The 26,700-nt window shown below is 41.3% G+C and overlaps 2 protein-coding genes across 2 annotated transcripts; one reads left to right on the top strand and one right to left on the bottom strand.

Annotated features, from left to right (window-relative positions):
* Positions 1-2,313: 2,313 nt before the first annotated feature.
* LOC131230761 (protochlorophyllide reductase-like) lies at positions 2,314-5,824 on the top strand. The gene is made up of 5 exons (XM_058226724.1): positions 2,314-2,466; positions 2,553-2,645; positions 4,343-4,874; positions 5,019-5,377; positions 5,484-5,824. Exons 1-5 carry the CDS (start codon positions 2,413-2,415, stop codon positions 5,637-5,639), a joined length of 1,194 nt encoding a protein of 397 aa, XP_058082707.1. The 5' UTR covers positions 2,314-2,412; the 3' UTR covers positions 5,640-5,824.
* Positions 5,825-6,922: 1,098 nt separating this feature from the next.
* On the bottom strand, positions 6,923-24,147 carry LOC131230678 (uncharacterized). Its single transcript, XM_058226583.1, has 18 exons — positions 23,867-24,147; positions 23,507-23,629; positions 23,271-23,399; positions 23,119-23,181; positions 18,166-18,273; positions 17,508-17,585; positions 17,001-17,093; positions 15,870-15,956; positions 12,443-12,544; positions 12,233-12,352; positions 12,055-12,117; positions 11,716-11,846; positions 11,558-11,639; positions 11,372-11,430; positions 11,178-11,223; positions 7,573-7,664; positions 7,424-7,493; positions 6,923-7,338 (listed from the first exon to the last, which is right to left on the bottom strand). The coding sequence occupies exons 1-18, from the start codon at positions 24,083-24,085 to the stop codon at positions 7,267-7,269; spliced, it is 1,737 nt and encodes a 578-aa protein (XP_058082566.1). The 5' UTR covers positions 24,086-24,147; the 3' UTR covers positions 6,923-7,266.
* Positions 24,148-26,700: the final 2,553 nt, after the last annotated feature.

The following is a 26,700-nucleotide window of genomic DNA, read 5'->3' as shown; positions in this document are numbered from 1 at the left end:
TGGTTAATCGAGATAACCAAAAGCCAGCATTCGATGTCCAGAGCACATCCACCTTGGGGCCTGGCTGATGAACAGTAAGGATCCTGAACACGTGTGCCAAATTAGCACGTGGGACGGCTGTCTTTAGGGTTAGATGGAAATGTCTACGCACATGCCAACGTGTCATGCGGTCAGTTCAATGAATGGGGAACCTCCAGTGATGTGTCTTGTACCAAAAATCAGGCTAAGCTACAGTTATGATAAATGTGGACAACCTGTTATATTTATTTAAAAATCTTTTTTTTTTTTTAGCAAACGTGTGGGCCCACCTGACGAGGAGAACTGACCTATTACCCTAATTAACATTGGTACCAACCCTCACGGGTTTCAACCAAGTCGCCACTTGAGAGGTGCCAGGTGAGGACTATTATGATAGTTCACCACCATTTACAAAATAGATATGACTCACATTTAGAGAGATCTCAACCTTCCAAATCATGGGGCAAATTATGGATGGATCAGACCCCACGAGTCATATTGATCTGTTGATGATAAACATCCAACCTGTGGCTGTTAGGACATGGATAATAATAAAATCTCCAGGAGTCGTGAAAATGAAACATTTAAGTGCATAGGGACGGTGTGATTTATGGGCCCTGAGTATCTCGTCGAACGAGCCCAGATTGGCCGCGTACGAACGGTAGATTTGCTTGCCTTTCAAAAAGGATTTCACGATAGACAGGGAAGCGGATTGGCTGGCGTACCACACACCACACACCTGGCTGGTGTGTGTACGTGTCGTGCGAAGACGAGCCTGAGACTCCTCGAGCTCGGAGCTGTACGAACGGTTCAAAAGAAATCAAAGTCATATAAGCCCCATAATTATGTATTTATTATTATAATCACGGTTCATCCATTTGGCCAGATCATTTCATAGCAGGATTCTAAAAATGATTCATATCCAAATCTCAAGGATCACACCTCAAATAGCAGTGGGGAGAATGATTCTCACCCTTAAAACATTCGCTGGACTTATCGTAATGTTTATTTTCCATCAAATCCGTTCATAAGAACATACAGACGGGGATGATGAGAAAGAAAATATAATACTGATCTAAAACTTTTGTGACTTTCGAAAGGCTTTTAATGGTAGACATTCAATTTCCCCGCTGCTTTTTCAAGTGTGGTCCACTTAATCTTTAGATCTATCTTATTTTTCTGCTCAGGTTTTAAAACAATCTTGCCAAATGGAGGAACGGTTTGGATATAACACACCTCAGGGTGGGATCCATGGAACTTGGTGACGTTAATACATTAGCCAGTTCGGTGGTGTATGATACACCAGCAAATCCGCTTTCGATAAATGAGCCCACGACATGCACGGAAGCGGATTGGCTGTTGTACCATACATCAGCGATATAGCTAGTGTGTTCCGTCAGCAAGTTCCATGGGTCCCATAACGAGGTATGTGTTATATCCAAGCCGTCCATCTATTTTTTGAGCTCGTAGTAAAACTTGAACCAAAAATTAAGAGATATCTAGAGATCAATTGGACCACACTGAAAAAGACAGTGAGGGATTAAATGTCTACCATTGAAACCCTTTTCGGGGTTACAAAAGTTTTGGATCAATATGATATTTGTTTTTCTTCTTCATCGATGTCTTTTTGACCTTATGAATATATTAGATGAAAAATAAATATTACGGTGAGCCCTACAAACGCTTAACAGTAAAAATCATTATCCCGCTGCTATTTATGGTGTGGTCTAGTTGAGCTTTCGATATGATTCATTTTTGATCTCATGCTATAAAATGATCTCAAAAAATGGATGAACGTTATAGATATAATAAATACACCATTTTAGGGAATGTAACTTTGATCTCCTTTGAACCGTTCGTACACCTCAGCGCTCGTTTTCGCATCGACACGTACCCACATCAGCTATATAGCAAGCTGGTGTGTGGTACACCAGCCAATCCGCTTCCAACATGCACCTCCATAAATGGGGCCACCACCGTAAAGGAGTGATGATAGCAATCCCATCGGCCAGTCCGCATGGACAAAAGATCTCGAGGACATGTGGCATCATGATTGCACTAGTCATGGGATTCATGATAAACTTGCCCTTCCCATCACTCGCATAGAAGATAGTACCACTTTGGCTGTCGAGCCAACATATCTCCCATGCCCTGGGCCCACAAATGGAAAGATATCAAACGAAATCCAAAAGACAAACCCCCGTTGGACAGTGATGGTCCACGTGGAAGTTGATTGTCCAATGAGATAATCTTATCCTCACACCACCAAATCCAACGGTCCCTCTCTCATTTTCCTCCACACCCACCTATAAAATGAAAGAGCCTCTCTCCCATCTCTCTTCTACTTCAAAACCAAACAAAAATTACAAGAAAGCTGCTATTTAAGAAAAATCAATGTCAATGGCACTACAAGCTTCTCTCCTCCCTTCTCTTTCCATCCACAGAGAGGTTGAGATTCCTACTTATTTTCCAATTTCATTGCTAGTATAGCTTCACTTTCTATTTCTTGTTATGATTAATACATCAATTTGCAGGTGAAATCGAATGCAATGGTTAAGGACACAGCTTTCTTGGGAGTATCGCTTTCCGATCAACCCGACTTCAATCCTCTTATCATGAAGAGCAAGGTAAGTGGTTGTTCATTCATCAGTTAGCTAGCGACTGTTGGATATGGAAATTCGATTCAGATTGCAACAATTAAGTAACCCCAAATTGAAATTATCCAAAGTTTGATTAATCCCATTTTGTTTTACTTTGACTAATTCCATTTCAAGTTGAATTTGAAGAAGAAGAAGAAGAAGTGACATTTATATGGAGAGACAACTAAAATTTCTTGGTGGGAATATACTGAAATAATCAATCATTAATTTATAGTAGTATGAATGTAGCATATATCTAAACATGGGCCGAGGAGCAAATTAGTTAATATAATGTCCAAAGTAAATTAGTTCGTGCACACGGATTTTACTAAAATATAAAATGCTGAGCAGTGGTAAGCACTGGCATGCTTAGCTATTCGGGCTCAGCCACACGGGCTGAACTTGGGTTTAACTTCTAAGCCTGTTGGCTTGCGCAAGCCTTAACAATAAATGGGCTACGTTGGACACACCCTTCCGGACTCTCACTCTAGGTCTATTTATAGCTGCTATTTGCTGGGTTTTGAGACTAACTATCAGGCTGGCTGTCTGTAGCAGGCCAAAATTTCAGGTGAAAAAAAAAACAAAAAACAGCACTGCCCCCATCTCCCCATGTCTCTTTTTAACAGTGTAGAGCACTTTGTTACTCAACTCCTAGTTAAAATGGAATCGTTGATGCTTGGAAAGAATTGAAGCCCAGAAGAGGTGACTTTTGTCACAAGACTAGTGATTGCTGATTGTCAATAGGTTTTCCCAGTGAACCATACAATGTTTTTTGGATGATTTCCATGGGTTCCTAAGGACCCATTTCATAGCACAAACAATCCATAACCACCACTGTTTTTCCCTTAATGATGATTAGAGAAAGTTTAAGTCACCTCCCAATCAAGTGAAGACCATTACCATTACAAGCTTCCTTGGCCATTATACCAAAGGGTGCTATGGGGAACTTGTCCAAGTTGCTACTTTTTGGGTTGATATCAATGTGGTAAGAAGGAACAACAATGAGCTGGATATCAGATTTTTATTTTCTAGGTCTGCAAGCAGGGATTTGAGGATTAAATACACCCAAAGTGGGTGTTAACCTTAGTAATTGAAGTTAAGAAGAAACACAAGAAATGCCCAATGTTACCCAACATGTGTCTGTAGAGAATAGTGAACCATGTTAACAAGTCAGTGCATTCACAGTCGTAGTTGAAGACCTCATGACTAATTTGCATCATTAGATCACCTTGTTATCCCATTTAGCATGCACGCATTTTTCCATTACTCGTCTACTCCAAAGATTTTCTCTTGTTGACTTAACTGAAACTCAAACAGGCGAGTCTTCTTCTTCTTCTTCTTCTGTTTTTTTGAAGTTAGAAGTTCAGTTAGAAAAGGTCTCTCCAACTTTAGACCCAAAAGAATACCCAACCATTCAGTAAGAGAAATGGGCTACTTTGATGGTGTGCCTCCAAACACTATTTAGGAGAGAACAGCTATTCTTTGGAAACATTCCAAACATGGTGGACCCCACAGAGCATTTATAAGTGCATATGCATTATTTTCTAACGATTGTTGACGAAAAGCCCTGAAAAACTAACAAAATATGGGTATTTGCAATAACGGCTAGTTGAGGACGTGGCTATTTGCCAAAAAAAAAAAAAAAACTCTATTGTCTATTCATCTTCAATTGGTTGAATCTGCAGAGGGAGTTTAGCCAAAGGAAGTTAGCTAGAGTGAGAGCAGAAACGGCAGTCACAACTCCAGCAATCACCAGGTCTGCACCAGAAGGGAAGAAAACCCTGAGGAAAGGGAGTGTAATAATCACTGGAGCATCATCGGGTTTGGGTCTCGCGACCGCCAAGGCTCTATCAGAAACAGGGAAATGGCATGTCATAATGGCCTGCAGGGACTTCCTCAAGGCTGAGAGGGCAGCTAAATCAGTCGGCATGTCCAAAGAGAGCTACACCATAATGCACCTCGACCTCGCCTCTCTTGACAGTGTGCGGCAGTTCGTCGACAACTTCAAACGGTCAGAAATGCCGCTGGATGTGCTGGTGTGCAATGCTGCAGTCTATCTACCCACTGCCAAGGAGCCCACTTTCACTGCTGAAGGGTTCGAACTGAGCGTAGGGACTAACCATCTTGGCCACTTCCTCCTCTCTCATTTGCTGCTCGACGACATGAAGAATTCCGACTACCCATCAAAGCGTCTCATCATTGTTGGATCAATAACAGGTACCTTTGTTCAACCACACTAGAGAAGAAGAATTTTGCTATGCCTCTGCCCGCTGGTAATTTGTGTTGGTTCTAACTATTAGATCTGAAATGGGTTTTAGATATTAGATCTGATAGGGGTCTTAAATAAATTTGGTGATGTAGGGAACACAAATACCTTGGCGGGGAATGTTCCTCCAAAGGCAAACCTGGGTGACCTGAGGGGACTTGCTGGTGGTTTGAATGGGCTAAACAGCTCAACCATGATCGACGGAGGGGATTTTGATGGAGCCAAGGCCTACAAGGACAGCAAAGTATGCAACATGCTCACAATGCAGGAATTCCATAGGCGTTACCATGAAGATACAGGCATCACGTTCGCTTCCCTTTACCCTGGCTGTATTGCCACCACTGGCTTGTTTAGGGAGCACATCCCACTGTTCAGGCTCCTTTTCCCTCCATTCCAGAAGTACATCACAAAGGGCTACGTCTCTGAAGAAGAGGCTGGCAAAAGACTAGCACAGGTTCGAATAGAAGAACTGCACCTCTTATCATTCTACATTACTTCTGGTTTTAGAAAGTGAGCATGCAAATGCAACAACACTCTTTTGATTTTGGTTCTTGTATCAGGTGGTGAGCGATCCGAGCCTCACGAAATCAGGTGTTTACTGGAGCTGGAACAAGAATTCCTCATCGTTTGAGAATCAGCTATCACAGGAAGCAAGTGACGCTGAGAAAGCTAGGAAAGTGTGGGAGGTCAGTGAGAAGCTTGTCGGGCTAGCTTGAAGGAGCATTTGGCCACAACAGAGGGGATCCTCTGGCTTTGTATTCAGTTTCATCTTTTTGGAAAAATAAGTTCATGTATCAAGACAGTAAATGCTTCTTATCAATCTCACGGATATTCAAGTGGCATTGCCACAATTTTGTAAAAATCTTTGGAAAAAAGAAAAAAGAACTTGACTTGGCATGCAGACTAGGGATCATACAATAGAGAAACAATCTGGTAATGTCAAGAAAGAAGGGGAAGAAATGTTGTCCGGAAATCCATTTCCAATTTTCCACACTAGTTCAAAATATTGTTTTGGGTTCGATCCATGACATCCACCGAGCATCCTTTGTTGCGGCATACATCGTTCATACATCCATGCGGATGTATAGAATTTTCATAGTTGGTGCTTATTGCCATGCAGCCATTTTTATAGGAAGAGGTACAACAATCTGTTTCCATCTATTAGATTATGCCCTTGACTCAGTCTAAGCACGTATAGGAAAATATTGAGTGAAATACACATCCATTGGTAAATAGTGATGGAGAAGCAGATCAAAAACCAGAAACAAGGGTGGCGCTCACCAGGCTGATAGAAAAACAGCATGTGGATGCCAAGTACCCCAGTATATACCCGTACCCACATGATTACAGCCCCTCTTGAGGCATTGACACAACAATGACCATGATCGGGGCAATATCCACTTTTCCAGAGATGGGGTATAGGGAACCGTCCGTCTTCCTTACTGCAATGGAGTGCACCAGTTATCACTTTTAAGGCGGTGGCTAATCCAAATGCAATTAAAAACTCACAGAATTTTGCTACGGGAAATCCTGACCTCACGATGGTTTAGGATGTAGGCAGATCCAATGCCCGCTCCCCCCTACATCTCTATACGAGAGGCTGACTAGAAAATGCATTTCCACAGGATTTACACTGTATGGAAAGCATTCAACTCCTTGGTCTATGATATTTGTTCAGCAAGTGCCCTGTCAAACCTACAGCATCTATTCCAGACCACCTCGTTAAGAGGCTTCCTCCAACAATAATTAGCCATAAACAGGAGACTTTCTGATCATATGTAATGGATGCTTTAGCAACAGAACAGCACTTTATAGGATGAGACTTTCCTGATCAAGCAGTGTCAAGGCCTTCACTTTCTTGAATCTTAACATGTGCATATGCCTATGGTAATTGATGACCCAGATTGCCCTCTGCAGCCCCCAGCCCAATGTAGTAACTGTGACATCTTAAATAGATATGATCCACAAATAGAGCAACACAAGGAATTCTTGAGAAAAATAAAGCAGAAGTGGATTCTTCAATCTTCAATTCTTAAGAAGATGGTAGAATAGGATTATCTCTATCACAATTTAAGAAACAAAACATAATACGGGTTGTGAATGGGCCGCTCCTGATGACACAGTGGATCAGGGTCTGGACCCACATCTAGATCTTATTGCTAAACTGGTCGGCTTCAGGTCCAATCTGATCCATCTATATACAACCCATTACACCTCTATTACAACTGATCTGATGCACTAACAGCCTCAACCCAACAAGGCGGGAAGATTTGCCTCCAACGTAAGTTAAACCAACACAATTAGGCCTCCCACACAAAAATTAGGGACATGAAAATCAACCTCCTAAAACTTGAAATCTCTCTTCTTAGATTTCCCTTCCTTCTCCTGCATCTTGCGCTTCCTCTTCTTCTCAACCTGCAATGATCCCGTCTCATTAATGACTTGTCTGAACAAATCAACAAGCAAATAAAATGAGCAGAACTGTGTCACCCAAACAAACCTCTGCGACCATGTCGCTGAAATCTTCCCGTTGGTTTCGCTGTTTTTCCTCCTCCCTTGCTTCCTCATACCTGCGAGGCATCTCAAATATCAGAATTCATCCCAATAGCACAAGTACTGAAATGAATATGTCATCCCCATTCATCTTACTTGGCTGCCAAAACATTGTCCAAAACTTCCAACTCTTCAGGCTGTAGCGTGACATCCACTTTGTCTGCCTTCTGTCCCCGAAGCAGATCAACCTGTGCAATAAAGCAAAACAAAAGGTGAACTTCCGTGGCAGGAATCTTGATTCTAGACAAAAATCATATATTCACCAGTCCCCAAAGGTAACTACAACAGATAATAGATAAACCATAATACAGAGCTAACAAAAATTCAAAGAATGTTTGAGCTCAATGAAGTCGAGCATTATTATCAAGAAGTTGTTTTTCAGCAATGTTTTAGGTAATGTGCATATTTCTCAATTAGCAAACTCGCAAATAGAACCAGAACACTTGGCAGTTGCAAGATGCGTGTGGTCAAAGCCTAGATTCAGCTTTGCAATACTTCAAATGTTTGTACCACAACTAAAAACCAAACCATATAGCTGGTAACTAGTCAGTCCATGCCAGCAATAGCAGCCATCTTGATCAGTAAAATATTATTCGGCATTAACAGCCCCGTCATGCTTAGCAAGTTCGTTTTTGCATTGCATGATATAGACCCTCACTGTTTGTAAACTCCCCTTTTGGGTAATGCAGGATAATTAGGATAAGGTGCAGTGTTGGGCATGTGAGTGGTGTTCAGTAAATGTGTATCTGTAGGCTCCCTGCTGTTATTTGCAGCCAACTACATGACCCTTTCTGCTTTTGGTCTGGTGGTGGTACATGCGTGTGCCTCAGTGCCAATTTGGGTGCCTGTGTTTATTACCTAATAGGCTAAAACAAAGGAATTAGAAATGTATGTGCACCTCCATGAACCCTGCTTGATTGCCCTTCAGAGATAGCAATGTATTACTTGAGCTGGCAGGTACTGCTGGCATGCAAGTTCGCCAATGTCAACCTCTGGTCCTCTGCCATGGCTAGTTCCAAAGCCCCGGGTAGAGAAGGTAGAAGTCCAGTGGGCAGCTGACCATAAAACTCCTCCAATCTACCATCTAAAACCGAATCCAAATTGCTGGAAGAAAGCTAAGATGATCTAATAGTGATGATGACCTGGAGATCTGACAGGTTTGTCACATTGTTGTGATCATAGCTGAAGCTCTTAGCAAAATGCTATGCAGAGGACAGTCTGAGGGTCTTTTCAGGGGTTTTAAAGTTCAAAATTATCCTCAGCCAATAAGTCATCTTCAGTTTGCAGATGATACCATCCTGTTCTATGAGGCTGAGGAATCTATGGTGTCCAACTTGAAGATTTCGATCACATGGTTTGAGGTAGTATCAGGTCTAAATATTAATCTGTCTAAAAGTGAAACTCTCAGTATTCATGTTTCCTGTGAAGGAGGTATCTCATCTTGCCGAGATTTTTTGGTGTCAAGTTCGGTCCTCCGCTTCTTCCTAGCTAGGTCCCTCTCTTTGCCTCAGCAAACCAACAGCTCACCTATGAGATAAGGTGGTGGAGATGGTGGAAAGAAAGTTTAGCCCATGGAAGGGTAATTTGCTCTCCCTTAGGGGTAAGACTACCCTGATTAAGTCTTCCCTCCCCAATCTCCCTCTATAATTTATCCTTATTTCAGTGCCCTAAGTGGGATACTAAGCACTGTGCATCGATAAGTTGAGAAGAGATTTCCTATGGTAAGGAGGTGCTTCTAAAGGAAAATTTCAGTTAGTGAATTGGAAAGAGGTCTACCATGCTTATGAGGGGAGTTGCTGGGATTAGATCTTTGGAGATTGTTAATGATGCCTTGCCAATCAAGTGGGCTTGGCAATTTAGGGTGGAATTAATGCAAGGGCATCTTCACACTAGGCTTGAGTGGGGAGGCCTGTGGGATGCAGGGGCGGCACACTCGGGGTGGGCGGCCTGTGTGAGGCGGGTGCCTCGTGTGAAGCAGAACCCATGTGAAGTGGGGCCCGCGGAGGGGGGTTCGGCTGAGGTCCTAACCCATGTGATGTGGGACCTAGGCTATGAGATAAAGGGATTGATTCGCCATGCTCTATCGGTTCGAGCTTTTAGAGCAAGTGGTTAATTGTCCTACATCAAAGTGGTATCAGAGCATAAAGTCTCAGTGTTCAAGACTCCTCACCGGGGGTAATTAATGCAAGGGCATTTTCACACCGGGCTCAAGTGGAGCGGCCTATGGGATGTAGGGGCACACTCAAGGTAGGCAGCCCATGTGAGGCGGGTGCCTCGTGTGAAGCGGAACTCATGTGAAGTGGGGCCCACGAGGGGGGTTCGGCCCAGGTCCTAACTCACACGATGTGGGGCTTGGGTTATGAGATAAAGGGATTGATTCACCGTGCTCTATCGGTTCGAGCTTTTGGAGCAAGTGGTTAATTATCCTGCATCGGGAAGCCCCCAGTTTGTGGAGGAAAGTCATTACAGCTAAGTATGGCTCTTCCCCCATAGGTTGGTGGATTGAAGACACCTACCTTTACCAAGCCTCCTCTCTCTGGAAGGCTGTTGTACAAGTGGCTCCCAAGGTGTTTGATGGCTTCAGCTTTGTAGTGAGGGAGGGAACCAGGGTGAGGTTTTGGGACGATATATGGTGTGGTGTCTCCTCACTCAGATATTCCTTTCTGATTTTGGCTAGTCTCTGCCCAGTTGCTAAGATTTCAGTAGCCAGTTGTTTTTCTATTTTGGACTCTGGGGGTGTTTGGGTTCCCCCTACTGGAGAGATTTAAATAACTCTAAAATCGAGGACTTGCTTTGCCTTCTATCTCGCTTGCAGGGATCTCAACTTCTCCGAGAGTAGAAGACACTCATTTGGCACTTTGGCAAGTCTGGTAGATTCTCTGTTCGTTCTCTGTACATGCGAATATCTAGGTCTGAGCGAGGGAGAGATCATCATTACACCTCATTTGTTTGGTCTTATGGGGCTCCTCCAGAAAATTCTGCCTTCGGTTGGCTTGCTAGGCGGATAGGATCCTCACTACCAACAACCTTCGGAAAAGATTGATGGTTCTAACAATTGCTTGTTTGTTGTGTTTGTGTACTGAGTCATCGTCGACCATCTCCTCATTCATTGCTCGTTCTCCAAAGTGGCGTGGTCCAATATCTTCCAATCTAGATAGATCATCTGTTTCGTTCATGGCTTCAGCTGGTCCAGGTGGAGGCTGGCCTTGCTCACCTCACTATGGTCAATTTGGTTGGAAAAAACAATTGTTGTTTCCGCAATCATAAGGGTTTAACGGTTGGGGTTCTCAATCATGTTTTTTCTGTATATTTTTGTATAAGTTCCCTGAGCTTCTTGTATTGCTGGGGTTGGGCTTTCGGGGTGATTGTTTGTTTTTCTTTTTCTTTTTTGTTTTGCGTCTTTTCCCTCTTGTATGTAGTTCTGTTTTTGTTTTTCTTTGTTTTCCTTTTCTCTTAGCTTTTGGCCCTAATAAATGTGCATCATCTTTCAAAAAAAAAAAAAAAGACTGATACGCGGCGAGGAGCACGAGTATTATAAACAATGGTTCGTTATTCATAATTGAATCTCAAGATGGGTTTAGCTTTCATCAATTATTCTCGCCGTCATTAAAAAAAATAAAAATAAAAATAAAAATGCAACTAGGGAGTCGTAACAATGACAATCATATATAAAGCTCATGGTATGGTGTCAGTTCCCTTACCCTTTTGGCAGCTGCCTTGTCCTGTGCGCCACTGCCAACCACATACCTGTATCCAGAAAAAGAAAACATCAGATGTTGAACAATAACAAGATTTTGAGAATCAAATGACATGAAGTTTTAATATTTAATAATTGACAAAACTATGAGAAGTTTATCGTGTTGATAGGCTGGAGTCATTTCAGCCATATACATACGTATGCGTTGTTCCGAGCAAAGTTCCTGGAGCAATCTTTTCTTCTTTCTCTTCAAGAACCTTTCGTTAAAAAAGAAAAAAAAAAAAAAAAGAGAGACAAGTTGATCAGTTCTCATTTTAGAGGTCACGTATACAACTAAGAAAAATAGGAAACCCACATAAGTATATTTTCAAATGATGCACTCACTTGATACAGAGGTTTCTCAGGCTCCTTCCTCTGTTGCTTCCGGAGGTCGATGACATCAGGGGTCTCCACACCAGTGGGAGTGCTGAATAAAGAATGAAGGATTTCAGTACTAAGAGTGTTATATAAATAAAACAGTTGCACGTGGGATGGGTACACACCTCGAAAGACTGTCCACAGATTGAATGCCTGCCTCCAATTCCTCTTCCTCCATCTGTTCTTCCTCTTCCTCTTCTTCCTCCTCTTCTTCCTCCAAATCACCCCAATGCTTGCTCCTATCAACTGGCTCTTCCTGATTTTGGAAGCAACACAAACTAACACATAAGTTTGGGAAAGCAAATTGATAGAAAATATTGATCGCAGCTGATGACGCTTTAATGTTCTGTTCAGAAATAGTAGGACTAAAGCTGAATAAGCATTAACAAGTTGAACCTGAATAATGAATCAAAGTCTTCTTCTATTGAATTTTTGGGAGAAGTAGAAAAGAGATGTGAAAATACCTCATAGTTGAGTTGTTCGTGTTGTTGGACACCAAAAACATCTCCGTATAAAGGACGCCCATACTGTTTAGCACAAAATGGAATTTCAGGGGATAAACAGATACAGAAAGAAACATATCACATCTGATAGAAAACTATGGCATGTTAAGTACTCATGAAAGCAAAATTAACAACTCACTTCATCAACGGGAGGTTTACCCCAGCCTCCAGGATGATAACCAAAGCTAGCTCCAGGAGGGATCGGAGCATTCAAGCCAGCAATTTTGAGATGCGGATAAGAAGGGGGAGGACCATATCTCTGATAAAAGATAAAATACGTTAGTCCAATTAAAACTGGAAGGTAGAAAGTCGTCAAATAGAACATCTGCCGGTTATTTGCTCATCCCACCTGCATGTTGATAAGCCAGGGAGGAGGGGCACCATCTGGCATACCAAGAGCTTCTTTTAGTTCCTGTGACAAGACACCTGGCTTCATCTCCCTAAGCTTCACCTGTAAAACCAGAAAAGACAGTACTATGAATTGCTAATGATTCCAAGCTTGCAATCAGCATTTCCCAACCAGAATAAAGCTATTACCTACACTAGCGTACTAAGATTTCACATGTTGCTGATACTGAAGGCAGAGAAAATACTAAAACCAGAGGAAGTGAATTTTTAAGGCCCCTCTTGAAACTGACAATGTGCTGGCATTTTTCAATAATTGGTTACAAATAACCAGCCTACAAGCAACCCTTAGAAGCACAATCCAAACATGGCCACAAACAGAAACACAAAATCAGCACTACAACACAATTGGTGGCAATCCCATAGGAAACCATCTCAACTCCTTGTTGGCCAATACATCCAATGATTGGCTTCCCTGTTACAACAGACAACTGAGGTGAACAGAGACGAATGAACTCATAAAATAAGGTATAACCCCCTTGGTAACTCATAATCCCACACAACTTTCTACTAAAAATTATGTGCCTTTCAAGAAACTGTCAATCTTTTTCAACTGCTTGCCTAAGGACCATTTCAGTATTCCTCTTGTTTTTTTTTTTTTTTTTTTTTGGGGGGATGAATCAGTATTCCTTCTCTCTATGCAGGTCAGGATGTGTTCTTCCCAATCTAACAATCAGTTTCTCAAAATAATATCAATGTGGATCTGGAGCAGAAAAAAGGGAGAACGGATTCCAGCTTAATCCTAAGCAGATGCATTTCACCAAAAATGCCAAACCAGCCAACCAATTTGGGAGCGTACATTCAGAAAGAGTTAAGGGTGTTCAAACAATTGAATCTAATGACAAGCTTGAAGTTTCAGCATGATGCAGGAAATGGCCCACCTAGGGCCACAACCCATCTCGGCCCACTGTAGGGGCCAGCAAGACATAGGCCCAACCAGCTTAATCCTAAGCAGATGCATTTCACCAAAAATGCCAAACCAGCCAACCAATTTGGGAGCGTACATTCAGAAAGTGTTAAGGGTGTTCAAACAATTGAATCTAATGACATGCTTGAAGTTTCAGCATGATGCAGGACATGGCCCACCTAGGCCCACAACCCATCTGGGCTCACTGTAGGGGCCAGCAAGACATAGGCCCACAGTCCACTGTAGGGTCCAACCTATGCTGATTTTTGGACTGTTTATTTATACATTTGAAGGCCTAAATCAAGGATTGCAATTTATTATTGTTGGGAGATATGGAGGTTAAAGATGTGATCAAAGATGTAATTTATGTGACTGAAGATATGAAGAGGAAGTGATTAATATGATTGAAGATAAGGGGCTGATTTAGAGATACAATTACCTTCTATGTTTTCTTTTTATTATTAGGCTTTTACCATATTAAGGAAGATTAGATTGGTTTGAAATAAATTGTGATTTATTTGAAATCAGTCTCTCAATTGGGGGATTTTAATTAAAGATTCATATAAGATCTATTAAAGGAGGTGGTGGTGTAGGAGTTAGTGATTCGAATATTTTTCTACGTGTGAGTTATCATAAAGTTTTTATTAGAAACAAAAGTTAATATAGTAAAGTTCTCCCTCTCTACTCTAGGTATACTTTTTTGTAAAATATTTTTTGCAATTTGGGTATTGAGATCTCATCGACTTCATAATCAGAATGCACCATCTTTTAAATTACAATCTTTGATTTAGGCCCCAAATCTATAAATATTCAGCCAAAAATTCAGCACATGTTGGGCTCTATGGTGGGCTATGAGCCTATGCCTTGCCTGGCCCTACAATGGGCCTAAATACGCTTAAGTATCCCTCCAGTGGACCTAGATGGGCCCGAGTGGGTTGTGGGCCTGCATCATTCCCCCTAAGGTTGGAAAGAACTCAACTCCGATGAGTTGGCAAATATTTCAGGATCTACGCAGAACTTCGAAGTTGCAACAAACAAGTTGGCACCCACAAAAGAGCAAGAAAAAATTTTAAAACAAAAAACATCTATAGTGGACTCCAACAAAGGTTACGCCAAGCCGACGCTTAGGTTTGTACCATCAATTTCAACAAAAGAAGAAGATTTGTGGTAGAGGTAGAACTAGTCCAAATGTTAAGATTAGTTTCCAACTCAAGGAAGAGTTCTTTCAAAGGCAGGGAGAATTGATGCAGGCCACAGCCCACAGCTCATCAGGCCTATTGTAGGGACAAGCAAGACGTAGGCCCATACCCCACCATAGGGTCCAACATGTGCGGATTTTTGGACTGTTTATTTATAGATTTGGAGGCCTAAATCAAGGATTGTAATTTACTATTTTGGGGAGAAACGGGGGTTGATTTAAAGATGTGATTTATGTGATTGAAGATATGAAGGAGATGTGATTGATATGATTCAAGATATAGGGCTGATTTAGAGATATAATTACTTTCTACGCTTGCTTTTTCTTATTAGGATTTTACCCTATTAAGGAAGATTAGATTGGTTCAAAATAAATTGTGATTGATTTGAAATCAATCTCTTAGTTGGGGGATTTTAATTAAAGATTCGTATAGGATCTATAAAAGGGGCTGGTGGTGTAGGAGTTGGTGATTTGAATATTTTTCCAAGTGTGAGTTTTCATTTTTGCAAGAAATAAGATTGATATCAATAAAGCTCTCTCCCTCTTCACTCCTTGCAGCACAGCATAAAAAATTTCACAATTGTTTAACATCATACAACCAAGCACAAACATGAATGTCTATGATAGAACCCAAAGAGCATTTTTGTATATGTGGAATCCATGGGTTTTCTACGGAATGTAATAGTTATCCAGTGGTAATTTCCCTGCTTACTGTAGAAACTTGGATTCCAAAAATGGGATCCTGTTTGAATAGCAAGAGAAACCCTCAAATTCATTAAATGACATTCACCTCCTTCCTTGTGCCAGAGAATTTTTTACTGTGGCTAATAGTCACTCATGATTGCTGTGTGTAGTCCATATATCCGAACAGCCCAACTGTCTTCACACTAGATAACAATTTCCATTTCATAAGAAACGTGATCCCAAAGAATCCATATATCCAAACAGCCCAACTTTCTTGACACCAGACAACAATTTCCATTTCATAACAAACTTGGATCCCAAAAATGGGGTCCAGTTTGGGTAGCAATTGGAGTCCATTAGACAAATTTCTTGTGCCAGGGAAGGGAATCCTGACTGTGGATAATAGTAATGATTACTGTGTGAATCCATGTTCCCCACAGCCCGACTGTCTTGTCAGTGGAAAACAATTTCCTTTCCACATGGATTCGATGTATCCATAGATTCCATACACGCCCTAAAGGTAATGTCGAAGTTCCAGCCCAAATGCTTGATCATAGAACAAATTGCAAATATAAATTATACCTCGAATTCTTTCCCTTCATGATAAAGGTCACCATGGCTGGTCAGTTTTGGCTTGGTTTGATATTTAAAGAACGCATCGTGGAGAACCTGCAAAAAAGTAAACATTGGGTTCATAACACAAATTATAATTAAGGAGATAACTACAAGCAATTAAGGCTGTCAATGGGCCAGACCTGCCTGTGGTCTTTGGGGTTGGGTAGGTATTTGGCCAGGTTCATGCAAGCCCATGGGATGGGCTTGGGCCAAAATATAAAAGCTCGAACAATTTTGGGCCGAGCATGGGCTACCCCCAGGACTGGCCGGATCAGCCCGTGCCCATATATCTCTAATATATTACATTATCTATGCATATATTACTTATGGGTTTTGCTAACGTCTCCACATTCATGGGGACGTTAGCAACTCCCCCAAAGCTTTTGAGGGACACATGGGATGCCGAATCATCAACCCGGACCATCCATTCGTTCATACAATTAGGAACAAGCCATGGTGCAGAAATCATGCCAAAACATCCGATCAATAGCATGGAAAATGGACAATCAAGATTGAGCAAAAAAACAAAATAGGTCCAATCATCATCGTGAACCATCTATTCTATAGATCCCACTTTATATTGCTTGTGATTCTAAAGTAGCACTGGGGTTTGATGACTCTAACCATGCTATCTATTACTCGTAAAAAACGGATGGTTAGAACAAATTGGCCTCATTCATAGGGTTATGATCTTCTGATCGGTGTTATTCTTTCACCATGGCTTGCTCCCAGTGGTCTTGTTGAATGAACGATTCAGATTGATAATTGGGCATCCCACATTGCTGACGTCCCCATGAAGGTAGGAACGTTAGCAAAACCCATTACATGTTATTGTTGTAGTTGTTGTTACTTATATATATATTAATGATGGATCTCAAATGTGAGCTCCTGCAAACCGTTCGATGAAATGAACGTGTGAAATAAACGCACATCGTGTTGCAGGCCAGGCATAGCCTTGATCTTCAGGCCCTTTGTGTTGGGCAAGGCCAGACTCAGGCATACCTAGGCCCAGCCTAAACCTGTCCCGTTGCCAACCCAAATGGACATAGGGGGAAAGATAAACATTCAGCAACAAGCATGTAGAGACCTCTGACAAACCTGATAATCAATATCCATCTTTCCCATCTTTGGCTGCATACGCTCACGTTGCTTCTGTTTCAACTTTTTGCTATCCTCTTTTTCAATGTATGCCTACATAGTGGAAAATGAGGAGTAAGAACACATTGATGAGGAAAGCACAGCAGCATAAAAAGTTTGGCAATGCTAACAAGAAAGCACGTAAGAACGTTAACCAATTATACACCAAAAAGGGTCAATAATGAAAAAGTTTACTTCCATATAGGAATAACAGTTTTAAAAAGTCGATGTAACTCAGATGGAGCGCTCGCTTAGCGTGATGGAGGTACGCGGATCAATACCCAGCATGTCCATCCAAAATCTTTCTTTTCAAACCAAAAAGATAAAATAATAGGACTATAAAACAAGGTTTGAACTTTAAAACTAAAGAATGTTATGCAAACTGAAGGGGAAAAAAAGGTTTTGTTTCTGTTCATCAGTCATGCATCTAAAATGGCATGTGCATCTCATTTCTCAGTATAAACTTGCCTGCCTTATCTTCTCAATTCCAGTTGCAGCAATGAAATCAGGAAGTTGGAAAGGCTGTTTCTCAATACCTCGCTTTCCCTGTAAACAAAAAGGAAAATAGATGAGGCTGAAAACCTATAAATCAGAAGACATTATACTTCTTAATTTTATTCTAATCACGCCAGTAATGAGATCGAGAATTTTAAGGCGTTGTAACAGCCATATCTGCAATATCAAAAAGAACATGTTCAGTCCGAGCACTAGGCACAACAATCCAGATTTTGAAACTCAAGGTCCATCCGAACTTGCACAACAAAGTCATATTAGGATGCCAGTGAATCAACAATTCTCTGATATCTGTCAGAAGGACCACACCATCAAATCTAGACTTCTTTTCTTTCCAAACTTTCACTTTATACAACTAACTAAACCCCACCCACCCTAGCAATATTTCAAAAGAGGAATCACTCAAGGATCCCCTTTAGCAAACACCGACAAGTCCTGCCTCCATGATGGTTACGGCTGGCCCTGCAAGAACCACATACATATATGAGGGGCGAAACTTTAACGACTTTATCTTCCCTCACCCCCTCATACGACCCCCACTAATTGTAAGCACCCCTCAAGCACGCATGCAGAAGTAATCCATATCAAGTTTGTGTCAGATGCAATTACTCACTTGTAAAAACTTCCGCTTCTGACACCAATGCCTGGGTACAGGAACAGTATTTCTGTATGATTTCAGAAACACAAGCAACTTTGGATCTGCTGCTGTTGCATCCCAAACCTGAAATTTTGAAAAGTAAAATCAACCATTGTCAATTCTCATATTGACTTCATCCATCCACATAATGTGATAAAGAACTAGAATCAAAACTAATATATTACACTGTGATGTAGACCCAAGCTGACCATGGGGCCTATAATGTGCTGGACTTTTGGCCTGTTTGCTGCTTATTTTAGAGTGGAACTTCTGGAACTATAGCTGCTATTTTTTTAAGATTATAGTTGCTAAAGTTTTTTAAATTCTCTGTTTATTTTGAGGCCTGATTTTCTGAATCTACATATGAAATGTTTTTATTGATTCTCTAATTATTTTAAGGACTCATTTTTTGGATCTACACAAACTTCTTAGGCTATGCAATTTGGCCAAGTCTTTGTAGATACCACTATTGCAACATAGTAATTGGATGCATTATGTCAGTTTGAAATCAATCAAAGAGCTGAAGAATCGTGGGCAAAGACTTCATGGAGATTCTAAGATGTGCTAATGGAGTCTAAAAAGGATTGTTCTAGGATATAGAAGGCACTACAATTTTGTAAGTTTTATGATCTTCTGTTTAAGTACTTTAACTAGTGCCCAGATTTCAATTTTTAGGCCATTCTGATTTTTTTTATCAGTAAAGAGAAACTTTATTAAGGGAAGACCAAGAGGTCAAGTACAAGAAGCTGAAAGGCTATAACAGACAACCAATCACAAGCATGTTTGGATTCATGGAAAAGAAAAGGAAAGCTGGGAAATGGAAAGGGTTTCCCATTGATGTGACCTTTGGGTGTTGTTTGGATAGCAAAGAAAATAGCGTCTTCCACAAAGCAATCATTAGACTATTACATAGTTAGGATTCTCAAGTATCCATAACGATTGCATTAGTTCCCCACTTGAAACAAATCGCATCGCAACTTGCTGCAGTCGTCATTGTGAATAAAAATGGTTCTACCTCAACTTTTCTCATTCATCTACATTTTATTAAATTATTACAAATAAATCCAACTGAGCATCCAAACATACCCTTTTGGCATGAACTATTGATGCAATCGCCCCGCATCCCACACGTGTACGCTCTGCATGTGTGCACAAGACAAGAAAAGGCCCACTTTCCTTTTTTAGCCCCACCCTACTTTCCTTTTCTTTCAAATCTCTACATTACGAAATATCTCTACTTTTCTTTTTCATTCAAATCTCTACATTAGGAAATTTCATATCTTTATATTAGGCAAGAAGTAATCTTAGAATTTTCTTATTTAAATACTTTCGTATTTAAGTGCTTTCTTATTTAGGTAGTTTCCTATTTTTTCATATTTTGGCTAGCTAGGAATTCTATTTTTAGATTCCATAAATTTATTGCATATTGTAAGAACTCATTATAAATAAGGCTTTTGCCTATGGAATATTCTCTTTGATGAAAATTATCTTCTTGCTCTATGGTAGGAGTTGAAGGAGGGTAAGTGATCCCTAGTTTAAAACTAGAGGATTGTTGAGCTCGCTCACAATCTTGCATTCTTCTCTTTGGGATTTTTCTCACGGTCTCAAGCACTAAATACCCATGATTCAAACTGCACGATGGCTATTTATTTTATGATATGAGGTTGTGCCTTCCTAAAAGTTACTTACGAGAGGTTCGGGGGTGGTGCGGGGGTCACGATTCAAACTGCAACCAGATTCAGCATGGTGGTGCGAGGGTAAAAACTCTTCATCTTATGAATCAGGCGTTCTTGGGGAAATGGACTTGGAGGTTAGGGGCAGAGGCCGGGAGCCTTTGGAACTCCCTAATCAAGGGCAAATATGGCAGGTCGGTCTGCGGCTGGTGGACGAAGGAGTCCTCTCGATATCGATCTTCAGTTCTATGGAGAGGGATCCTCTCCATGAAGGAAAAGGTTCTTTCAGCGGTCAAATTTTAGATCAGTAAAGGTGATGAGATCAGATTTTGGGAGGACACTTGGCTGGAGGACACTCCCCTGAAAGTCAATTTCCCAAACATATTTCCGCTGGCTCCCAACAAAAACGTTCTTGTTGCTGATTGTTATTCTATCGTTGTTGGTCAAGCTATCTGGCACGTGGAGTGTAGGCGATATCTGCAAGATTTGGAAATCCAAGAATACGCCAACCTCCTGGCCTGCGTTCAGAGAGCAGTCCCAAATCCCTTAGCCGCAGACTCCATTATGTGGAACCTGGATGAAACCAGTGTCTCCACGGTTAAATCCCTTTACAGGGCTCTGGAGACCCAAGTTTCTGATCACGCGCCCTCCTTTAATCATATTTGGAAGTATTCGGTCCCTCCTAAGATCAACGTCTTCGGCTGGCTGGAGGGAAATAAGAAAATTTTGATTGTGGATAACCTGTGCAAAAGAGGGACGCCCCTGCCTAACATCTGTCTGTGCTGCATGATGAATGCAGAGTCTGTCGATCATCTCCTCATTCACTGCCCCTTCGTCTACCCAATTTGGGCCGAGTTTTGTTCTCGCTTTAGTGTCAGTTGGTGTTTTCCTTCTTCGGCGGACCTCCTCCTCAAGGCCTGGCATGGAGTTCGGCTTGGCAAAGGCAGAACTCGCTTGTGGAGATTGGTGATCCTTGCAGTGTGGTGGGCGGTGTGGAATGAGAGGAATAGCAGATGCTTTCGGGATATCGCTCTTCCTTCCTCCGTGGTGGCTTCTAAGGCTAAGGGTTTCATTGTAGAATGGGCAGCCCTGGCGCTCGCTTTGAAGGGTTATGATTTTCTTTTTTAAGGTGTTTAGTTTGGTTACCGCCTCGACATCCCGTTTTGGCCCTTCCTCCCCCCCTCTTCTCCTTTGTATCTTTTCCCTTTTTAATGCATTCATGATTTCTCTTTTTAAAAAAAAAAAAAGTTACGAGAACTTGTTATACAAGAACTTCATTTAGGTGGCCTCTGCGGTCACCTTGTTATTGACAAAACAACCCTAGTCGAAGGCCTTTTCTATTAGTTGGGATTAAAGAAAGATGCCAGAATCATTGTGCAACAATATCAAGTGTGCCAACTAGGCAAAGGTAACATGCAGAACATTGGTCTTTATACTCCATGCCTATGCCAAATGCTCCATGGGAAGACATCAGCATAGATTTCATCTGCAAATTGTCAAAGACTCAATATAGCTATGACTCTATTTACGTTAAATGACCCATTTCATTCCTTGTAAGAAGACATTAGACGCCCTACACATCGCTAACGTTTTCCTCAAAGAGGTGATTTGTCCACATGTTGTTCCCAAAACAATTGTATTTGATCGTGATGTCAAATTTATGAGCTACTTTTAGCGCACCTTATGGTCTAATATAGGAACCAAATTGAAGTTCTTAAGTGCTTATCATCCATAAACAGATGGGCAGGCTGAAATCATCAACCATAGTCTTGGACTCTTGGGAATATACTTTGATGTCTAGTTGGTGGTCATATCAGCTCATGAGACATCGTGTTACCCCAAATTGAATTTGCTTATAACAGTTCTATGAACCGCAATACAGGACTCTCTTTTCGAAATTGCAACAAGTATGTGATGTCGACAACCTATCAATTTAGTCTCACTTCCTATTGTGACTTGATCGAGCCAAGACACCTGAAACTTTATCACGGCATGTTAAGGAGAAACATGAGGAAATCATACGAAAGATCACCTTAGTAATAAAAATTACAAGGAACATGCAGATGTTCGATGACATTTTGCACAATTTCAAGAAGGAGATAAGAATCATGATGCGGCTCGAGCTTGAGGGGGTTTTAGCAGTCACAAAGCTCCACTCCAAAAGGGCGTGTCCTTGTCATATTTTAAAGAAGCTAGGTGATAATGCATACCTAGTTGAGCTTTCACCCGAAATAAAGATCAACCCCATTTTTAATGTGGAAGACCTTGCAGTTTATCTTGGACATCATGCAAATGAAAGCACGGAAGTACAAGATATATAGATGCCTGAGGTACCACACTAGCTTGAAGAAATCATTGAAGATGTGTTGGATGATTAGATAGTTTCCACATGCCAATGTGAGTATCAAAAGTTTCTCGTCAAGTGAAAGGGCTGACCGAGATTCAGCATCACATGGATTTCAACAGATGATTTTCAATGCATTAACCTGGAGCTCTATGAGGAGTACATTGCCATTAACTCAACTGAGCCGAGTTTTTTCAAGCCAGGGGGAATAGATGCAATCACCCCACATCCCACACGTGCACACTCCGCACGTGTGCACAAGAAAAGGTCCACTTTCCCTTTTTCGCCCATTCCTACTTTTATTTTCTTTCAAATATGTACATTAGGGAATATCTCTACTAGCCTTTTTTGAAATCTCTACACTAGAAAATTTCTTTTTTCTTTCATATCTTTATATTAGGCAAGAAGTAATCTTAGAATTTTTCTTGTTTAGGTATTTTTTATTTAAGTGATTTCTTATTTGGGTAATTTCTTATCTTTCAAATCTTGGCTAGCTAGGAATTCCATTTTTAAACTCCATAGAATTTATTGCAGATTGTAAGGACTAATTATAAATAAGGGTTAGGCCAATGGAATAAGATAGTTAAACGATATTCTATTTGATGAAAATTATCTTGTCTCTGCGATAGTTACTGGAGGAGGGGAAGTGATCTCTAGTTTGAGATTAGAGGACTGTTGAGCTAGCTCAGTCTTACATTCTTTTCTCTTTTGGGGTTTTTTCGCAGTCTCTAGTGTTCAGGTAAAGGATTGTTGGGTTCTTTCCCACAATCTCTTTCTTCTTTTCTTTGATCTATGTGCTTCCCCTTTCAGGGTTTGCATTAACTATGACGCTAACACCACAACTACAGGAGAATAAAGATAATTAACCATAGCATTAATTGAACAAGGAAGATAAGAAGCATGCCATCATACCTCGACCACATCAGGCCTCGAGCATATTTGTTTCAGTTCGGCAATCTTCATTCTCCGTTGGAGCTACAAGAACCCACAAAGCCATTAATATATTTTTTTAATATGACTGAGAGAAACAAAGACATGGAAAAGAGGGTCATTCAATCCAAAACCTTTTTCTTCTTATTAGAGAGCCCTCCCTTCTCTTTCTGCTGCGCATCTTGCTCTTCCTCATCTGAGTCCGAGTCAGCTTTCTTGCTGGACGCTGCGTTTTGAGCCGTTTCATCCTGCTTATCATTACCCTAATGAAGGGGAGAAAATAAACACAAAACAAAGGGTTTTATATGTCAGCTGAAAGCCTGAAACACCATATTATTCAAACATCACTCCAAATTCTTTTTCCACGTACCTCAGCGCCAGAAGTAGAATCAGCAAAGCTGAACTTCTCAAAGACCTTCTTGAAATCTTCAAGAAGATCGTCCTCAAATTCTGCCTTCTCCGGAATGTACTCGATTTCTACTTTCTCTGCAACCTAATCATTTCCATGAATTCATTAAATAAATGAATGAATAAATAATTGCAAGCAGAAGAAAAAATTGATATGTTAAAAGGGAAAAAAAAAAAAAAAATCATGGAAAGAGAGGCATCGATCATGTAAGTAGTAATAAAACCTCAGATGGGATTTCATGACAGAGGCACTACACGCAATTCCGGGTAGATCGAGAAAACCAAAACCCTAAATCTGGAAATAGGAGGAGATGATGAGAACCTGAAGGGGATCGGTGTTCTCCTTGGCATCGTCGGTGGCATCGCCTCCATCACTATCTTCGGCAGCGCCTCCTCCGTTGGCTTCTGTAGCAGCAGAGGGGTTCTTGTTCTTCTTCTGCTTCCTCCGCCTGCGACGACGCTCGCTCTCCCGAGAGGATTTTTTGCCATTTTGAAATTGGAGGGTTTCGCTTACACCCCCATTCACCGTCTCTACTGTCATCTTCGCTGAGAAATCTAAAGCCTCTTTCTCTCTCGCGCGAGAGAAGATAGAAGAAACCGCCGCCCACTCCAACCGCACCACTATATATACATAGGGTGGTTGGCAGGACCCGACGGGTTACATGGGCCCGATCCGACACCGCCACACCCTGCCTGCGCCACTCCTATGTACGCATGGTGTGCAAAATCGTTGTCTCGACCCGACGGGCCACATGGGCACGATCCGATCGGATTCAGATTCCGTAGTGCAGAACACCCAACGGACATTGGTCCCATGTACATGTGGAAAAGCTCTGTGGCCCCACCATTATGTGTGGGTTGCTTGCACTCCAGATTTACACTTCAATTCAGTCTAAATCTCCAACCCAATGGTCTTTGCATCTGAGAAGCCTCTCGCTCGGGGCAGCCTTGACCGCTCTGCACATTTGGATGAACGACTTGTCGAGTTATTGCCGAATACACGACATGCTGTTATATCTATACCGCTCATTCATTTTGTAACTCATTTCATGCCATGGACCTAAAAATGAGGAGATCCAAACCTATTCAACGCCCTAATTAAGTTTTCATGGAAGTATTCACGGGTACATGGCCTCCATGGCATCTGCGGTCCACTTTGAGCTTTAGATTAAACTGATTTTGGCCCATGCTCTAAAATAATCTCAAAAATGGGTGGACGGTGTGGGATACAACCCAAGATCATTTTAAGGCATGAGCCCAAAACTGAGATGGATAAAGTGCAAGTGGACCACACAACGGGAGGCAGTGAGGATAATGACACCCACCGTTGAAACCTTCTAGGGCCCACCATTTTGTCTATTTGCCATCTAACCTTTTAATAGGGCCCTTGCTCTTGCGCCGGTGGTGGACTCTTTTGAGTTTCAATACCCGGTCAAGGGTTCGAGTACCCATGGGTGGTGAAATTCCACTTGGGCGTGAATGTGTGGGCGGGGTGTGTGTGTTAAAAAATAAATAATAAAAAATGTTACCTGTTAATAAGGTCACAGCCTCAAAAACACAAATACCGGCTTAATTCAGAACTTTTGCCCTATCAAAAAGTCTCATAGGCATCCAATCTCCCACTGTTCCCTACCAGGTGTGTATATATATATATATATATATATATATAAACGTTGTAGATAAAACACATACATCACCGTGGATATGAGAAATTTATAAGATAGGTGGGGCCCATTGTGATGTTTACGAGAAATTTACCCCATCATTTATTTTACCCCTTTATTTTGAGGATGCGGATTGCATCCTACCCTCGCCCAGATGGTAATCCATCTTGGCAGGGCTCTATGGGGCCCACCATGAGGTAAGTGTTTTATCTAAACTGTTAATTGCTTTTCTCATATCATTTTAAAGTATTATCCTAAAAATGAATCAAGTCCACAACTCTGGAGGACCACACTAAAGAAAGCTGCAATGATAATGACAACTACCGTTGAAACCTTTCTAAGGGCCATCGTGATGATCTTTTTACCATCCAACCTATTCATAAGGTCATGTAGGCGTGGATGAAGTGAAAAACAGATATCAGCTCAATCTGAAACTTCTCCAGCTCCCAAGAAGTTTTTAATGGTGGACATTCAACCCCAACTTTGTGGTCCACTGGAGCTGTGTACCGGCTTCATTTTTAGGATCATATCTTAAAATGATATGAGAAAAGCGATTAACGACTTGGATAAAACACTCACATCACGGTGGGCCCTACAAAGCCCTGCCTGGATGGATTACTGTCCAAGTGGGGGTAGGATGTAATATGCGTCCTTTATTTTAAGGCGTGACTCGTAGATTCAAAATTCAAGTAGCCCACACAATGGGGAACAATGAGAATTCAACACCCACAATTGAAACATTCACAAGGTTACAAAAGTTTTTTTTATCAATCGTTCCATTTATACAAGAGGGTTAACTTATGAGAAGTTTGGATGGCATATAAATATGAGGATGAATTTCAGAAAGGTTTCAAGGGTAGGCATTTCTCTTTTCATTGTTTCCCATCGCATGGCCCATTTGAGTTTTGTACCTATCCCAATTTTTTGTGTCATGTCTTAAAATGAGGTGGTAAAATAGATGGACATGGTGGATTTGACACCTCCCCCCTCCCAACCTTAGGAACCTCATACATGTAATTTCCTACCCACTCATCAAGCTTAGGGCATCATGGACATGCATTGGCTTAGCAACTAACTACAAGGACAAAGGTTACTTATGAACCTTATGGATATGGTCCTAAGCTAGGTAGGGCCCATCATAATGTTTGTGAGAATATGAACTCAGAGTGGGCCACATGACAGGAAAAAGTAGGGAGACAAATGCTAACCATTAAAACCTTCCAAGGTCCACCGTGATGTTTATATGACATCCAAACCATTCATAAAGTCATTACCACCGGGATGAACCCAAAACACAAAAATATTAGCTCAATCCAAATCTTTCATGGCCCATGTATGGTTTAGCGTTCGCCATTTAATCCACACTATTTCCTATATGTGGCCTACTTGAGTTTTGGATCTACCTCATTTTTGAGCTCATGCCCTAACATAAGCTAGGATGGAGTGGATTTCTCACAAACATCACAGTGAGGCCCACCTAGCTTCCAATTGC

This window comes from Magnolia sinica, chromosome 17, assembly GCF_029962835.1.
Source record: "Magnolia sinica isolate HGM2019 chromosome 17, MsV1, whole genome shotgun sequence".
Lineage (NCBI taxonomy): Eukaryota > Viridiplantae > Streptophyta > Magnoliopsida > Magnoliales > Magnoliaceae > Magnolia > Magnolia sinica.
Note: the sequence above shows the minus strand (reverse complement) of the source record. Positions and strands in the feature narration are given on the sequence as shown.

Coding starts and splice junctions, on each gene's coding strand:
- LOC131230678 (XM_058226583.1), bottom strand. CDS start 24,085: ATGACAGTAGAGACGGTGAATGGGGGTGTAAGCGAAACCCTCCAATTT. Junction 17,094..17,507: donor GAATTGAGAAGATAAGGCAG/GCAAGTTTATAC, acceptor TCCACTATGTAG/GCATACATTGAAAAAGAGGA. Junction 11,847..12,054: donor ACGAACAACTCAACTATGAG/GTATTTTCACAT, acceptor TTCCAAAATCAG/GAAGAGCCAGTTGATAGGAG.
- LOC131230761 (XM_058226724.1), top strand. CDS start 2,413: ATGTCAATGGCACTACAAGCTTCTCTCCTCCCTTCTCTTTCCATCCAC. Junction 2,467..2,552: donor CTCTTTCCATCCACAGAGAG/GTTGAGATTCCT, acceptor ATCAATTTGCAG/GTGAAATCGAATGCAATGGT. Junction 5,378..5,483: donor CTGGCAAAAGACTAGCACAG/GTTCGAATAGAA, acceptor TTCTTGTATCAG/GTGGTGAGCGATCCGAGCCT.